The sequence below is a fragment of the Bombina bombina genome, chromosome 12, assembly GCF_027579735.1.
Source record: "Bombina bombina isolate aBomBom1 chromosome 12, aBomBom1.pri, whole genome shotgun sequence".
NCBI classification, from domain to species: Eukaryota; Metazoa; Chordata; class Amphibia; order Anura; family Bombinatoridae; genus Bombina; species Bombina bombina.
The window spans coordinates 39,223,644-39,242,291 of NC_069510.1; the positions used below are offsets into that span (position 1 = coordinate 39,223,644).

The window sequence follows — 18,648 nt, forward strand, 5'->3', positions numbered from 1 at the left end:
CATTTTTTATGTCATTATCTAATTTATTTGTTTTATACTAATTTTAATTATTTTTTTCCCCCTAAAGGCTCTCTTACCAACAATCATAGACATATCCATTAACGTTTATGCCAAATCCCTTTAGCTGAGGTCTCTAAAACAATGGTGTATTTCAAAAATGATACTGAAAATTACTGGATGGAAGTGTTTTTAAAGGGACAGTCAAGTCCAAAATAAACTTTCATGATTCAAATAGGGCATGCAATTTTAAACAACTTTTACTTTTTTACCAATTTACTTTTATCATCAATTTTGAGTTTGTCTCTTGGTATTCTTAGTTGAAAGCTAAACCTAGGTAGGCTCATATGCTAATTTCTTAGACTTTGAAGGCTGCCTCTAATCTGAATGCATTTTGAAAGTTTTTCCCCACTAGAGGGCGTTAGTTAATATGTGTCATATTAACGTGAATTTACCGAGGAGTGAGCACTGATTGGCTAAAATGCAAGTCTGTCAAAAAACTGAGATAAGGGGGCAGTCTCTGCAGAGGCTTAGATACAAGGTAATCACAGAGGTATAAAATGTATAATTATAAATGTGTTGGTTGTGCAAAACTGGGGAATGGGTAATAAAGGGATTATCTATCTTTTAAAACAACAAAAATTCTGGTGTTGACTGTCCCTTTAAGTTATTTCCATTATTATTAGCAATTGTTCTACTTATCAGATCTATAAAAAAACACTAAATTGATTTCATGATTTTTTTAATTAAAACAACGTGCATTTAATATTTGAAATTTGATAAGGCAAACTGATAGTGCTGTTTTTCACATTAAGTTCCTATAGTATAAGAGCATTAAAGGGACACGAAACCCACATGTTTTCTTTCATGATTCAGTTAGAGCATAAGATTATTTTTTTTTCAATTTACATCTATTATCAAATTTGCTTCATTCTTTTAGTATCTTTTGTTGAAGGATCAGAAATCCACTACTGGGAGCTAGCCGAATACTTAACTTGAGCACAAGAGGTATATATGTGAGAAGGCACCAATCACCAGCTAGCTCCCAGTAGTGCTTTGCTGCTCCTGAGCCTACCTTGGTATGCTTTTCAACAAAAGATGTTAAAATAACGAAGCAAATTAGATAAATGCAAATCTGAAAGTTGTTTGAAATTACATGCTCTGTCTGAATCAGGAAATAAATATTTTGAGTTTCATGTCCCTTTAAAGGGACATGAAACCCAGTTTTTTTTTCACAATTCAGGTTGAGCACGTGATATGAAACAATTTACTTATATTATCTAATTTGTTTTGTTCTCTTTGTATTCTTTGTTGAAAAGGATACTTAAGTAGACTCAGGAGCAGCTGATGGCTGGCTGCACATATATGCCTCATATTATTGGCTCACCCAATGCGCTTAGCTAGCTCCCAGTAGCGCATTGCTGCTTCTTCAACAAAGGAGTCGAAAAGAATGAAGCAAATAGAAGTAAATTGGAAAATTGGTCAAAATTGTATGTTCCATATGAATCATGAAAGAAGCATGTTAGGTTTCATTTCCATTTAACAATTCTTTCTGATAGAATGTTGACTTCGCTACACAGGCTACACAGGTCTAATCTTCATTTCGCAGTGTTCATAAGAGTATTGATATCCTCTGCCGGAGTCCCAGTTGATGCCAATAGAGAAGTCTTCATGAAACCCCTTGAGATACAATGAATTCAGATTGGATTCGCTGCATTCACCGTACCACCAGGCTCCAAAACGTTCCATAGCACAGTTTCTTGACCAACTAGCATCGTTGTCTTGATCATAGGTGCTGAACAACAAGCCATTGCTATAGCCCAAGGAATCTCCTAAACAATATGACACAAAAATATACTATATTAGGGACATGTCTGACCTTCTATACAACAGTGGTGTTCACTGAAATTCTCAGTATTGCTCAGTTTGGTCCTATAATACTATAAAAGTATATCATTAAGATTCATTTTAGCCTATCTGCCTCCATAGCTGGTTAATTTAAAGGTTTAAAAAGATAAAGCATTTTATTATTGTACAATTGCTTGCATATAGCTTTGTGTTCAACTCCTGCAGATAGGTTAAACACATAGTTAAAGTGAGCTCTTGAGTAGAAATGCACTACTGAGAGCTATTTGAACACACCTGGTGAGCCAATGACAAGGGTGTCATGTTAGAGGTGGGGTCAGGAGAGTGTTAAAGAATGGTGCTAAAGAATCTGGTTTGCTCTTGGTCATGTGACAGCACACAGGAAGATACAAAGTCTATTAATGGGTACTAGGGTACTGGTAATGATTAGACACAATGCTTAAAGGGACACTGAACCCAAGTTTTTTCTTTTAATGATTCAGATAGAGCAGCAATTTTAAGCAACTTTCTAATTTACTCCTATTATCAAATTTTCTTTGTTCTCTTGGTATCTTTATTAGAAAAAGCAGGAATGTAAGCATAGTAGCCGGCCCATTTTTGGTTCAGCACCTGGGTAGCGCTTGCTGATTGGTGGCTACATGTAGCCACCAATCAGCAAGCGCTTCCCAGGTGCTGAACCAAAAATGGGCCGGATCATAAGCTACCAAGAGAACAAAGAAAAATTGATAATAGAAGTAAATTAGAAAGTAGCTTAAAATTACTGCTCTATCTGAATCATGAAAGAAAAAAAAATTCGGTTTAGTGTCCCTTTATTTCAAATGCTGCAAAACCACAAAGCAAGAAGCAGGTAAGACTGAGTGTAGATGAACACAGTAACGCAGTCCTGCAGTGAGATCACCCCCCACTGTGTGTAACACATGGTGCTTACATTTCTGTGTGGCTTGCTCTGAGCTCCCCTCAGCAGAAATAGAACTATTGCACCTTAAGTGGGTGAGACTCTGTGATAGAGGAGGATCCTCAGGCCCAAAGGCAAACCATTCAACCCTTCATTGGATTCAATTTGCTTTCATTAACCAAAGTGTATAGATTATATAATATAAATACAGTGTGTGTAATATATATATTTATGTCATATATTTATGTCGTATGTATGTATTTACAGATATATATATATATATATAGAACTGGTTTTTAGAATGAAGGGCGCTCTCAGGATTTGTGATAATTGCGTAACAACAGAATTTTTTTTTATTCTTAATATCAACACTTGTTCATAGTCGACGTTTCGGCTTTCACAGAAGCCTTCCTCAAGACAAATAACATCTCATATCGGCATCCAGCCGTGCTCACCAAACTGAAAACATTGTATAGATATATATATATATATATATATATATATGTGTGTGTGCGTTGGAGCCCTTTGCAGTTAAGTATATGAAAACATAAAAAAACAATATTCATTTTTAATAAAGGTTTTAACTATCTATTTATTGTAAATATTTCACATTCCAATGTTCTGCATATAGCAGAATATATTCTATGTATTTATAAATTATTATTCCTATATATATCTGTATATTATATATATACACCTATGTATAGATATAGGTACATATATATATTGTACCAAAAAAACACAATCAGATATACAGTATATAGAAATAGAAGAAGAACATTTTCTTGTATGTGAAGAACATTAGAATGTTAATTATTCATAGTTTAATGTCAGGTTAGTGCACATGAGAATATGTGATTGGGTTTGTGCGAGGGTGGGGTGTTAGGTTGTTTTTTTCCCCCAGTTTTTTTCTCCATTAACATCTATGAGGGGATAAGTGAATGCAAAAATCCGAAGTTAGAATATCAAGTGAGCGTTCACATATTTCCCCTATGATATTCTAACTTTGGATTTTAGCGCTTGTTGGGTTACCACAACAGTTTACTTTCAACTCATAATACAAGCGCAACCGGACAAGCGCAAAAACTTACGTCTAGCGCAATTAACACTCAAGCAAAAAGTGTTAATTTGCACTTCAAATAACCTTGAAACATAATTCTTCCGTTATTTAGATGACAATAAACCTTCACATTAAAGAGAATAATAAACACTGGCTTAATTGCCTCAAAAGTAAATCTAGATAATATTAAAACACAATTCATTATTTGTCTAATCTATTTATTTATTTATCTATTTTTAAAGAAATACAGGACAAGGCCCTTTATTAGTAACACTCGCATCCCTACCTTATCGCCTCTAATCAATTCTAGGTCATCTCTCACCTGCATTTCCCTCCTTCATTGTTCCAAGCAACAACTTGTATCTTTCGTTCTCACACAGTATTTGGAAGGACGAATATTTGGCATAGTTATTTGTGTTTTCAAAGTCCTTGAGATCTATACGGAGTTCCCAAATCCCTGTGAAGATTATAGATATAAACAAAATATACCAATGACAACACAATATGAGCATTTCACTTCAATATGAATTCAAATACCATCAGAAGAAAGTGGTAAGTCCTGAAATGGCCATGTGATCTATAGCTAAGAAGTTTAAAGGGACAATAAAAACCTTGTATTTGCAATATTTTCTAGTCTTCTAACAGAACAACCAATTATTAGAGATGTGCAGCCAAGAATTTTTGTTTCGGACAAAAGTTTCGTTCTGAATATTTAGGGAAATTGGTTTCCCTGAATAATCTTTGGCTGCTCTATTTGGTGTTGAATTTTAGTTAAATATTTAAATATGATTTTGTTAAAACTAATGTAAATGTTTCAAAGCTACAGGTGAAAAGTTCACCTATATCTACAATACTTACATTAACCCCTTCACCCAAAACGACGTATCTATACGTTGTGTGGTACTTTGGTTATTCTTCTTCTATCTTCTGCAGGAGCCGGCGGGAGGTGTGGGCAGGAAGCGGGTGGTTGGGCCAGCAGTGGAGGCGGAAGGGAGTGGGAGGAAGTGGGAGGGGCCCTACGCTACTGATTTTATTTTTAAAGGGACAGGGAGGAATGGGGCAGCTACACTACAGAAAAGGGGGTTTGGGGAACCCTAAAATAAAGATTGTGGGTGGGGGGGGGGACACTGCGCTACAGAAAAGTTACAAAATAAATAAATAAATAAAAAATATTATTTAAAAAAAAACAAAACGTTTTTCAGATATGGGCAGATAGCTACCAGTACCTAAGATGGCGGCAATAGTTAGGACAGGGAAGGTTTAGATAGCTGTTTTAGGGGGGGATCAGGGAGGTTTGAGGGTTAGGGCAATCCTACACTGCAGAAAAAGGTTTTATTTTTTTATTGGCAGACTGTCTGCCAGTACTTAAGATGGGGGTAACCAGTGGGGTATGGGGGAGGGAAGAGAGCTGTTTGGGAGGGATTAGGTAGGTATCAGGGGGTGGGGAGTGTCAGATAGGAGGCTAATCTCTACACTAAAGCTAATATTAATCTTTTAAGATACCTAATTAACCTCTTCACTGCCGGAAATAATAGAAGTGTGGTGCACAGCTGCAATTAGCAGCCTTCTAATTACCAAAAAACAATTTTTTTTTATTTTATGGCATTTGGCGGTGAAATGGTTGCATGAAATATACCAAAATGGGCCTAGATCAATACCTTGGCTTATCTACTTAAAAATATACAGATTTTATAGGTGAATAAAAGAAAACAAGCCTCTATTTCTGTTTAAATGGAGTGACAGCAAACATGTTAAAAATCCTCTGGTATTTTGGGCAAGTTTTTGTCTGGAAGTCCAGGTAGTGAAAAGGTTAAAAGGGACAGGAAACCCCAGAATTTTCTTTCATGGTTTGTATAGAACTTGTATTATCGAATATGCTTCATTCTCTTGGTAACCTTTGCTGAAGGAACATGATTGTACTACAAGCAGCTAGCTGAACACATCTAGTTAGCCAATCACAAGAGACAAATGTGTGCAGGCAACAATAAGCAGCTAGCTCCCACTAGTGTATGATATGTACGTATTCTTTTTTCAACAAGGGAAACCAAGAGAACAAAGCACATTTGAAAATAGAAGTGAATTTAAAAGTGTCTTAAAATGACCTGCTCTATCTGAATCATGCACGTTTAATTTTGACTTTCCTATCCCTTTAATCTGCTCTGATCTTCTTGCCAGAGCCCTGGCCATGCTAACACCTCGCTTAATGCTCTTGTCCAGGGTCCAGGGAGTCGACCCCTTATAAACAATTAAAGGAAACAAATAAATACTGGCAATTTTCATCAGTATGTTTTTCATTTTTTTTTTCTTTTTCTTTGTGCAAATGAAAACAAAAATCGTCACAAATGCGCATTTGTACAAGAAATGCACATCTCTACCAATTATAAGTGCGAACATTATTGGATTAACACTTTGTGTGCTGCAATTATTTTTTAATGATCAACCTGTACATACCAATTTCATTATTTAAGGAAGCCAATACAGAATTGTGTCTGAAGAGGACAGAGCTCACCCCTGTTGTAACAAAATATCTTTTTTCTTAGTAGAAATAATAAGATAACAAACTGCAAATTAGGAACACATATGTGGCAAGGTTAGGCTTGTGAAGCCTGACATGTGTTTTTTTAGTTTTCAAACACCAGGAAAATAAACTAATACAAATGCATTTGTAACAAATAAATCCGAATTAGTTTGTATTTATTTGTTACATTTGAATGGCCATGGACTAATCACAATTACACTAGTATTGTACAGTATATTAGGTTGTATCACTCTGCTAGCTCTGTGCAGGGCACATTATGTAACTGGTACTGTGAGGTTGGTACTTAGGTGGGATGTGCTGTGTATTACACTAGTATTATGTACTGTATATTAGGTTATATACCTCTGCTAGCTCTGTGCAGGGCACATTATGTAACTGGTACTGTGAGGTTGGTACTTAGGTGGGATGTGCTGTGTATTACACTAGTATTATGTACTGTATATTAGGTTATATACCTCTGCTAGCTCTGTGCAGGGCACATTATGTAGCTGGTACCTGTGAGGTTGGTACTTAGGTGGGATGTGCTGTGTATTACACTAGTATTATGTACTGTATATTAGGTTATATACCTCTGCTAGCTCTGTGCATATTGTGTAGCTGGTACCTGTGAGGTTGGTACTTAGGTGGGATGTGCTGTGTATTACACTAGTATTATGTACTGTATATTAGGTTATATACCTCTGCTAGCTCTGTGCAGGGCACATTATGTAGCTGGTACCTGTGAGGTTGGTACTTAGGTGGGATGTGCTGTGTATTACACTAGTATTATGTACTGTATATTAGGTTATATACCTCTACTAGCTCTGAGCATATTGTGTAGCTGGTACCTGTGAGGTTGGTACTTAGGTGGGATGTGCTGTGTATTACACTAGTATTATGTACTGTATATTAGGTTATATACCTCTGCTAGCTCTGTGCATATTGTGTAGCTGGTACCTGTGAGGTTGGTACTTATGTTGATTCAGATGGGTTACACCTAATATACAGTTGTTTTGATAAATGAGAAAGCATAAAAATGAAAATAAAAAGACTGTTTACCAGATGACGTTATATTGCAAAGATTATCATTCCCCAACCAGAACTCATTGAGATGGCTGCCAAAACCCATCTTGTAGTCCTTCCATTTACGGTTGAAATCCACTGAGCCATCCCAGCGTCTCTGGAAAACCTACAAGGAGCATTATTATTATTTTTATTGGTTATTTGTAGAGCGCCAACAGATTCCGCAGCACTATAAAGCAGAAGAAATCTTATGATTAAAAAATCAGAGTGGACAAGAAGGGGGTAGTCTACAGTAATTGTCCTTTTTCCGTGTCTAATAGGTGATGAAAAAGGGGTGGTCTTGAAACGTTTGTTGTTATTTTATGAACAATTATTATTATTATTATTATCAGGTATTTGTAGAGCGCCAACAGATTCTGCAGCGCTGTAAACATAGTCGGTGTACAGGATAGCTTTTGTAGGGGTCAGGTGGGTAGAGGGCCCTGCCAAGAGTTTCACTGTTGTAGTCGGCTCTTATGAAGCGATCTGTAAACAGCTGGGCCCATAGGCTCACATTCTAAGGGGTTCAAGGGGAAAGTAATGGAGGTAGGAAAGGTTAGCGTAGGTTGTATGCATCCCTGAAGAGTAGAGTTTTTAGGGAGTGCTTGAAGCTGTTAAAACTAGGGGAGAGTCTTATGGAGCAAGGCAGGGAATTCCACAAGATGGGGGCCAGTCTGGACAAGTCCTGTAAACAGGAACGTGAGGAAGTAACAAGAGAGGAGAGGAGGAGATCCTGAGCTGATCGAAGGGGACGGGAGGGAGAGTATCTAGAGACAATTTCTGAGATGTAGGGGGAGCAGTGCAGTTGACAGCTTTATATGTCAGGGTGAGGATTTTATGTTTAATCCTAGAGGCCAGAGGAAGCCAGTGAAGGGATTGGCAGAGAGGTGCAGCAGATGAAGAGCGACGAGTAAGGAAGATGAGTCTGGCAGTGGCATTCATAATGGATTGTAAAGGAGCTATGCGGCAGCTAGGTAGACCAGAGAGGACGGAGTTGCAGTAGTCGAGGCGGGAAAGGATGAGAGAGTGGATTAAAATCTTGGTTGTATCTTGTGTAAGAAAATGTCTAATTTTAGCGAAGTTTTTAAGGTGGAAGCGGCAGGCTTTAGCCAAGGACTGGATGTGAGGAGTGAAGGAAAGATCTGAATCAAGTGTGACCCCAAAGAGATTTAACTAGAAATAAGATTTTAATGTAAAATAATAAAATCATTTAATATTAAATGTTAAGTCATGCATACTAAAACAACTTTGCAGTATAATTTCAATATTTATTTTGCCAATTTTCATAAATAATTTTAATGTTTATTTACAAAACCTGGAAAAAGACTGCAGATTTATCGAGGTTAACCATACCATATCTTTCAATACATGGCTTCAGCAGATAACAAAAGCAGTCAATATCAATATAATAACCATGGCTAGCCTTGTCTGCTCTAGAAACAAGCACAGATTGGCTCCTCCAAATAAGGCAGGAGATGGGAGGAGCTGGGGTATTGAAAAACAACTGCAGCAAACAAAATGTTAACTTGTCTTAAAAACGTTTAGACTTAACTGATGTCATTATTAGACATTTCTGTTGCTATAGAATAATATAAGATGTTTAGCGAGGGTGAATTGGCCTACTAGAATACCAGAAGATTTCCCAGTGGGTCTGGCAAAAGTTAATTTAAAGGGACACAAAACCCTTTTTTTTTCATGATTCAGGGAACACATACAATTTTAAAGAAATTTCCAATTTATTTGTATTATCTAATTTGTCTCGTTATCTTGGTATCCTTTGTCAAAAAGCATATCTAGATATGCTCAGAGCTGCTGATTGGTGGCTGCACATGTATGCCCCATGTTAATGGTTCACCCATGTGCATTTTTGTTTCTTCAACAAAAAATACTAAGAGAATAAAGTAAAATAGAAAATAAGTCAATTAGAAAGTTGCTTAAAACTGCACGTTCTGTCAGAATCATGAGAGAAAAAATTTGGGTTTCATATCCCTCTAAAGATTTTGCATAATTTTAGAGTTTTTAATCTCCGAACTCTAAGAATCTTCCTGGTTCCTGGTTTACAGAATAAGGATGAGGTATAATTTATCATGGGCAATTCAAGAATAAGAATAAATAAAAGCGCTATAGTAAATTAAAGATGGTGACATCAAGCAGACAAGGTAAACAATATTTAGATATCATTTTGTAGAGTTAAAGGACCACTCAATGCAGTTGAATTACATAATTAAAAAGTGCATGGTAAAGAGACAATTATTTAACACATAGGGGACGATTTATCCCCTGTTTCTGCGCGAGCCTTCAAGCTCGCTGGAAACAGAAGTTATGAAGCAGGGGTCTAAAGACCGCTGCTCCATAACTTGTCCTCCTGCTCTGAGGCGGCAGACAGAAATCGACCCGATCGAATACGATCAGGTTGATTGACACCCCCTGCTAGCGACCGATTGGCTGTGAATCTGCAGGGGGCGGCATTGCACCAGCAGTTCACAAGAACTGCTTGTGCAATGATAAATGCTGACAGCATATGCTGTTGGCATTTATCGATGTGCAGCGGACATGATACGCTATATCAGATCATGTCCGCTCGCACTATGATAAATCTACCCCCTACTCTGAATTTCAAATACGCAGTAGATTTTTTTCTGACAAATTTATGTTTTCTCCCATTTTCCGGCCTTCTGTGCCATGTGACAGACATCAGCCAATCACAGACTAATATGCGTATACCCTGTGAGATTGTGCACATGCTCAGTAGGATCTTGTTTCCCAAAAAGTGTGAATATAAAAAGACTGTGCAACATTTGATAATGCAAGTAAATTGGAGAGTGTCTTAAAACAGCTGCTCTATCTGAATCATAAAAGTTCATTTTGACTTGAGTGCCCCTTTAAGAATATCTTTAGAATATAGAATTATGCAGATATTAAAAAAAAAATGTAGAATGTGACTTTATGATCAATTTAAGTGCACAGTAAGTTATCTTTAATTGCAATATCATTTTATTAAAGGCTTTTAAGCTTTGAACTCACAATCCAGCCTCCTCCCTCGGTGTGCATATCACACAGCACCTTCAGGGGTCGCTCGCCATCTGGGTATATTGTGTACCAGTCACTTAGGACCTCTCCCTGATCCAACAGCTCCTTACAGCTCCTCACTGTTAATAGATAAATATAAGAAGGATGAAATACTGACCTCCAAGAACACTAGTGAAATGGGGGGGTCATTCATCCCGATTGTATCTGACCGGGATGATTGCTGTCCGCAACCTCAGAGGTGGCAGACGAGTTAAGGAGCAGCGTTCTTAAGACCGCTTCTTCTTAACTTATATTTCCGGCGAGTAAATATACCCCTATGAGGGAGGTAGTGAAATCACTAAAAATCCAAGCACTGAACCTTATACAATGCATTAGTAGCGTAAATAACCGCCTTTAATTATATTTAATCATCTGTTGCCAGATAAGTCCCATAGAATTCAAAATAGTAATGGCATTTTTGAAAACGGTACTTCTAAATGCTATACACTCACCGTGCAAGATGCCCGAATCTCCCTTCTGCCCTGTTGGAATGAAAATACAAGTCTTTGTGTTAGTTGTAAAGAACCTAAGCTGTACCTGTGACTGTAAATTTAGAGTCCTATTACATTGTCTTTTTTATTTGCTTTTATGTAACAATTGTGCTTTGTCCCACACTCCCCAAAAAGACCAAGAGGCCCATTTATCAAGCTCGCCAGAAACAGCAGTTATGAAGCAGCGGTTACAAAGACCACTGCTCCATAACCCTGTCTGCCTGCTCTGAGCAGGTGGACAGGAATCGACACAATTCAACCCGATCGAGTACGATCGGGTTGATTGACACCCCCCTGCTGGCGGCCCATTGGCCGCAAATCTGCAGGGGGCGGCATTGCACCAGTGTAATGCAGAATATGGAGAGAGTACTGCTCACCGCATTCAGCAAGGTCTTGCGGATCTGATCTGCACTGTCGGATCAGGTCCGCAAGACCTTTGTTAAAAAGGCCTCCAAATATCAAAATCTGTAACCTTCTGCAAATCAAATAGCTAGTTGCAGCATTTGGAAAACCTGGATTATGATTTTTGCTTTTTGGCCTCTTTAGAGAATATTAGTACAATAATAACACCAAAGCAAGAATGGTTTAATGTTCCTTTAAGTGTATAGTAAGGATTTCTCACCTTTTGGCCCATTTGGTCCTGGGATACCAGGTTCACCTGTTTGTTAAATTAACAAATGAAAAAAAGAGATAATTAAATCCCCTGTACATTTATAAAGGCAAAATGCATTATAATTATCTCTTTATGGAAATAAAAATAAAAAAAGGTTTTTAATCACTTTACCAAGCTTGGGATATAAAGTACACATCTAGTGAGCATATGGTTTATTTCCATTTAATTTAAATTAATCTCCTGAACCATATATATATATATATATATATATATATATATATATATATATATATATATATATATTTATACTGTATATATATATCGGGTGCTAAACTGTCTATTTTCCATAATAATGAGGTAAGAAAGATTTCCTTCTGTTAGCCTAGTAAAGAGATATGAAACACTATTACTTTAGTAAAAAAAAAATATATGTTAAATCAAAGTAAACATAAAAAGAATCAGGTTGTGTTGGTTTCTTCCAAAATGAGCAATTCTCAGTGTAAGGAATCTGACATGCTGAAAATTTAATTTGTTTTCTGCCTCTTCTAAGCATTTGCAACAAACTGACTTCCTGTTTCTCTAACAGTCACAGAACTATAAGCCAGCTCATGTTTCCCTAAAAGATTGATGACATTAAGCTATATGTGCATTCCTGTAGAGACCCAGCACCCTTGTGGTGCTGTGACAGGAAGTAATTAACTCTTAACAAATTAAATTTAAAAAAAAGAAAGAAAAGTTACAATATTTTTAAAAAGATAAATAATACACGGGTAGATTAAGAGTTTTGCGTTATGAGGGGTGTGGTGCTAACGTGCAGTTTTTTCTCACCGCTAACCTACCTGCAGTGCTGGTATTACGGGTTTTTACAAACCCGGCGTTAACAGGCAAGAAGTGAGCGTAGAGCAAAATTGTGTTCCGTACCGCACTCCAATACCAGCGCTGCTTAAGTCAGCGGTGAGCTGGTTGTACGTGCTCGTGCACGATTTCCCCATAGACATCAATGGGGAGAGCCGGCTGAGAAGAAGTCTAACACCTGAAAAAAAGCAGAGTAGATCTCAGTAACGCAGCCCCATTGATTAATATGGGGAAACACATTTTATGTTTACACCTAACACCCTAACATGAACCCTGAGTCTAAACACCCCTAATCTTACACTTATTAACCCCTAATCTGCCGCCCCCGACATTGCCGACACCTGCATTATACTTATTAACCCCTAATCTGCCGCTTTGGACATCGCCACCACCTACATTATTAACCCCTAATCTGCCGTCCCCAAAGTCGCTGCCACTATTCTAAATTTATTAACCCCTAAACCTAAGTCTAACCCTAACCCCCCCTAATTTAAATATAATTTGAATAAATCTAAATACAAATTACTATCATTCCCCAAATTATTCCTATTTAAAACTAAATACTTACCTATAAAATAAACCCTAAGATAGCTACAATATAACTAATAGTTACTTTGTATCTAGCTTAGGGTTTATTTTTATTTTACAGGCAAGTTTGTATTTATTTTAACTAAGTAGAATAGTTACTAAATAGTTATTAACTATTTACTAACTACCTAGCTAAAATAAATACAAATTTACCTGTAAAATAAAACCTAACCTAAGTTACAATAACACCTAACACTACACTACAATTAAATAAATTCCCTACATAGTAACATAGTAGATAAGGTTGAAAAAAGACTTAAAGGATTACTTTCTGTTATAATTTTTAAGCTAAACAACTAACATATTAAAGTTAATAAACATTAATTAAAACCTACTGACCTATATTTTCTCCAAAACGAAGTTTCATAACGTTCTAAAAGTTATATCTTTTATTCGCTGATGATGTCACGTTATCCTGCCCACTATTTTCAGCACTGCATGTTCAAAATACTTAAACCAATAACTTGGTGTTTAAAGCGCCATTTTGAAACCTAGGTATTGTAAACGGATTGGTACAGAGCAAAGGATACCCACGGAGTGGGTTTGGAAAACAATTAAATTTGCAGACAAGATTTCTGATATACGGTAGAGATATGTTAATGAAATGCTATTCATAAAAAGCGTATTTGGGGTAGTTAGTTAGTAACAGGCATAGAAAATATTTACTTACAGTGGCCCTTTAAGTCCATCGAGTTCAACCTATACAAATCTAAAATACTTACAAAAAGCTCCAGTTAAGCTTAAATAACCCCATTAAAATGTGACCCAGTTAATACTAGCAATCATATCCATTAATTTTGTTTATATACAGAAATGTATCCAGACTACAGGGAGTGCAGAATTATTAGGCAAGTTGTATTTTTGAGGATTAATTTTATTATTGAACAACAACTATGTTCTCAATGAACCCAAAAAACTCATTACTATCAAAGCTGAATAGTTTTGGAAGTAGTTTTTAGTTTGTTTTTAGTTATAGCTATTTTAGGGGGATATCTGTGTGTGCAGGTGACTATTACTGTGCATAATTATTAGGCAACTTAACAAAAAACAAATATATACCCATTTCAATTATTTATTTTTACCAGTGAAAGCAATATAACATCTCAACATTCACAAATATACATTTCTGACATTCAAAAACAAAACAAAAACAAATCAGTGACCAATATAGCCACCTTTCTTTGCAAGGACACTCAAAAGCCTGCCATCCATGGATTCTGTCAGTGTTTTGATCTGTTCACCATCAACATTGCGTGCAGCAGCAACCACAGCCTCCCAGACACTGTTCAGAGAGGTGTACTGTTTTCCCTCCTTGTAAATCTCACATTTGATGATGGACCACAGGTTCTCAATGGGGTTCAGATCAGGTGAACAAGGAGGCCATGTCATTAGATTTTCTTCTTTTATACCCTTTCTTGCCAGCCACGCTGTGGAGTACTTAAAAGCGTGTGATGGAGCATTGTCCTGCATGAAAATCATGTTTTTCTTGAAGGATGCAGACTTCTTCCTGTACCACTGCTTGAAGAAGGTGTCTTCCAGAAACTGGCAGTAGGACTGGGAGTTGAGCTTGACTCCATCCTCAACCCGAAAAGGCCCCACAAGCTCATCTTTGATGATACCAGCCCAAACCAGTACTCCACCTCCACCTTGCTGGCGTCTGAGTCGGACTGGAGCTCTCTGCCCTTTACCAATCCAGCCACGGGCCCATCCATCTGGCCCATCAAGACTCACTCTCATTTCATCAGTCCATAAAACCTTAGAAAAATCAGTCTTGAGATATTTCTTGGCCCAGTCTTGACGTTTCAGCTTGTGTGTCTTGTTCAGTGGTGTTCGTCTTTCAGCCTTTCTTACCTTGGCCATGTCTCTGAGTATTGCACACCTTGTGCTTTTGGGCACTCCAGTGATGTTGCAGCTCTGAAATATGGCCAAACTGGTGGCAAGTGGCATCTTGGCAGCTGCATGCTTGACTTTTCTCAGTTCATGGGCAGTTATTTTGCACCTTAGTTTTTCCACATGCTTCTTGCGACCCTGTTGACTATTTTGAATGAAACGCTTGATTGTTCGATGATCACGCTTCAGAAGCTTTGCAATTTTAAGAGTGCTGCATCCCTCTGCAAGATATCTCACTATTTTTGACTTTTCTGAGCCTGTCAAATCCTTCTTTTGACCCATTTTGCCAAAGGAAAGGAAGTTGCCTAATAATTATGCACACCTGATATAGGGTGTTGATGTCATTAGACCACACCCCTTCTCATTACAGAGATGCACATCACCTAATATGCTTAATTGGTAGTAGGCTTTCGAGCCTATACAGCTTGGAGTAAGACAACATGCATAAAGAGGATGATGTGGTCAAAATACTCATTTGCCTAATAATTCTGCACTCCCTGTATTTTTAAATGTATCTATGGTATTGGCATTCACTACCTCCTTTGGTAATGAGTTCCACACTTTTATTGCTCTTACAGTGAAAAAACGTTTCCGTTGCAGGAGATTAAATCTCCTTTCCTCCAACCTTAAATTATGACCTCTTGTCAGAAACAATTTTCTTGGAATAAACAGAGCTTCTGCCATCTCTGTATATGGGCCTTGAATATATTTATATAAAGTAATCATGTCACCATTAGGGATTAATAAATATAATGTAGGTGTCGTCGATGCTGGGGGCAGCAGATTAGTGGTTAATAAATATAATGTAGGTGGCGCAGAGCAAAAGATTAGGGGTTAATAAGTATAATGTAGGTGGCGGCAATGTTGGGGGCAGCAGATTAGGGGTTAATAATATTTAACTAGTATTTGTGAGGCGGGAGTGCGGTGGTTTAGGGGTTAATATGTTTATTATAGTGGCGACAATGTCCGGAGCGGCAGATTAGGGGTTAAAAATTTTATTATAGTGTTTGCAATGCGGGAGGGCCTGGTTTAGGGGTTAATAGGTAGTTTATGGGTGTTAGTGTACTTTTTAGCACTTTAGTTATGAGTTTTATGCTACAGCTTTGTAGTGTAAAACTCATAACTACTGACTTTAAAATGCGTTAGGAATCTTGACGTTAGAGGCTGTACAGCTCACTTTTTGGCCTCCCAGGACAAACTCGTAATACCAGCGCTATGGTCCCATAGAAAAAAGGCTTTACGAAATTTACGTAAATAGGTTTGCGGTAAGGCCAAAAAAGTGTGCGGTACACCTATACCTGCAAGACTTGTAATAGCAGCGGGCATAAAAAAGCAGCGTTAGGACCTGTTAACGCAGCTTTTTCACCTTACCCCAAAATTTGTAATGTAGGCGACATTTTGTAATGTTTTCTTTTAAGTATAAGACCCTGCTTAGTGCTATTTTTATTACAATAATGAAACAGACTGTTTAATATCCCTTTAGTTTGAGTTTGTTAGAGATTGGTAAAAATTTGAATATCTCATGAAAATCCAATATAAACACTTCACATGACTGGAATAGATCCTACCGTTAAATAATAAATACATAAAAAAATAAGTTTGTCACCAACCTTTCTGCCCTGCAGGTCCAGCTATTCCTGGGTCACCAAGATCTCCCTTTTGCCCTGTAAAAAATACAGTGAACGATTCAGTTTAGAAGCATCAGTCCTGCTTATTTACCGTGAATTTGTAATACGAACTATATCTCAATAGATCAATAGTCTCTGACTTGCACTGGTATAGTCAGACCACTTACACAGAGCCTGTCTGCTTAGCAGTGTGTGTGGTTTACTTGTTGGTACACAAAGAAGTGTTTAACAAATCATATTGGGTTCTTCATGTATAAGTTAACCCTTATAGTCAAATCGCCAAAGCCGTCCTCTGAGGATGGTCAAGCTGTCTTAAAGGACCAGTAAATACAGTAGATTTGCATAATAATAAATACATGATAAAAAGACAATGCAACAGCACTTGGGGCTGATGTATCATGGCCCTTCAGGCTCGCCGGAAACAGGAGTTAAGAAGCAGCGGTCTTAAGACCGCTGCTCCTTAACTCGTCTGCCACCTGTGAGGTGGTGGACAGCAATCCGCCAATCGCATACGATCGGTTGATTGAGCCGATTGGCCACGAATCTGCAGGGGGCGGCATTGCACAGGCAGTTCACGAGAACTGCTTGTGCAATGATAAATGCCGACAGTGTATGCTGTCAGCATTTCTCGATGTCTGGTGGACATGATCGCTACAGCATAGCATGTCCGCCAGACACATGATAAATCAGCCCCATAGTCTGAAATTCAAAGAAGTAGTAGATTATTTTTCTGACAAATTTTAAAGTTATATCTATTTCCACTCCTCCTGTATCATGTGACAGCCATCAGCCAATCACAAATGCATAAACGTATATTCTGTGACTTCTTGCACATGCTCAGTAGGAGCTGGTGACTCAAAAAGTGTAAATATAAAAAGACTGTGCACGTTTTGTTAATGAAAGTAAATAGGAAATTTGTTTATAATTGCTGCTCTATCTGAATCATGAAAGTTTAATTTTAACTTGAGTGTCCCTTTAAGATTTCATAAGTTTAATTTATGTTATAATAAACTAACATAGAACATGTTTAAAAAGTGACACACACTACTAAGACAGTCTGGGCCTGTTAAAGGACCAGCACATACAGTAGATTTGCATAATCTACAAATACATGATAAAAGACAATGCAATAACACTCATGGGTAGATTTATCATGCAGCGTATGCTGCTGTTTCTGCGCTCCGGAAGCATGAGTTAAGAAGCAGCGGTCGTAAGAAGAAAACTAGGTAAAATGACAGTGACAAGTCTTGATTACACCAGCAGCAAATCTGAATTGGCTTCTTCAAATATGGCAAGTAGCTGGAGGAGTTTAGCCCTTTAAAAACAACTGCAGGAAACAACGTGTTTAGGTATAGGGCTGCTTCATAACCTGTCCGCCTGCTCTGAGGCGGCAAACAGAAATCAACCCGATCAAGTTGACTGATACCCCCTGCTAGGGGTCGATTGGCCGCGAATCTGCAGGGGGCGGCATTGTACCAGCAGTTCACAAGAACTACTGGTACAATGATAAATGTTGACAGCGTATGCTGTCGGTATTTATCAATGTGCAGCGGACATGATACGCTACATTGTATCATGTCTGCCCGCACATTAATAAATTGATCCCATAGTCACAATCAGATATATTTATTATTTTCAAGATCACACCCAAGACTTGAATTACATTGAGCCCATTTATTTCCCATTCCCCTGTACAATGCCACATTCAAGTGTATAGAACATATAATTTTAGAGGTAGAGGGTTATCTCATGACCTATTTACCCTAACAGTTACTTTATGGTCTTTTTTTTAATATCTCTTTAGGCATATTATGATTATGAAAGTTTCCCTCCTGAAATTTAGACATTGGCTGTGTCAGACACTCATAACCATATATAAGTCACACAATAACAGTCTAACAACATATTTTGCTATAATAAGTGAGTTGTGGTTTCAGAATTAGAAAAAAATAGAGTTAACTAGTTTCAAAAGCATGTTGTAGACAAAAATGCCCCCATATGTACCTTAAACCACTTTAACATTTAGCACAGGGGTTAAAAAATCTATATTTAGGAACCAGTAAGAATATTAAGGAGCCAGACTTACGTTTAGGACCAAGACAGTAATATTTGAATT

The 18,648-nt window shown here is 37.5% G+C and overlaps 1 protein-coding gene across 1 annotated transcript in view; it reads right to left on the minus strand.

Moving 5' to 3' along the window:
- Window positions 1-722: 722 nt before the first annotated feature.
- Window positions 723-18,648, minus strand: part of LOC128642649 (ryncolin-2) — a 337,076-nt gene continuing 319,150 nt past the window's right edge. Inside the window, exons 3-9 of the mRNA XM_053695432.1 lie at window positions 16,515-16,568; window positions 11,581-11,616; window positions 10,920-10,949; window positions 10,423-10,547; window positions 7,396-7,525; window positions 4,141-4,275; window positions 723-1,829 (exon numbers count right to left, since the gene is read on the minus strand). Coding sequence (XP_053551407.1) covers window positions 1,579-1,829; window positions 4,141-4,275; window positions 7,396-7,525; window positions 10,423-10,547; window positions 10,920-10,949; window positions 11,581-11,616; window positions 16,515-16,568 — 761 coding nt within the window. The 3' untranslated portion in view covers window positions 723-1,578. The remainder of the gene's footprint in view (window positions 1,830-4,140; window positions 4,276-7,395; window positions 7,526-10,422; window positions 10,548-10,919; window positions 10,950-11,580; window positions 11,617-16,514; window positions 16,569-18,648) is intronic.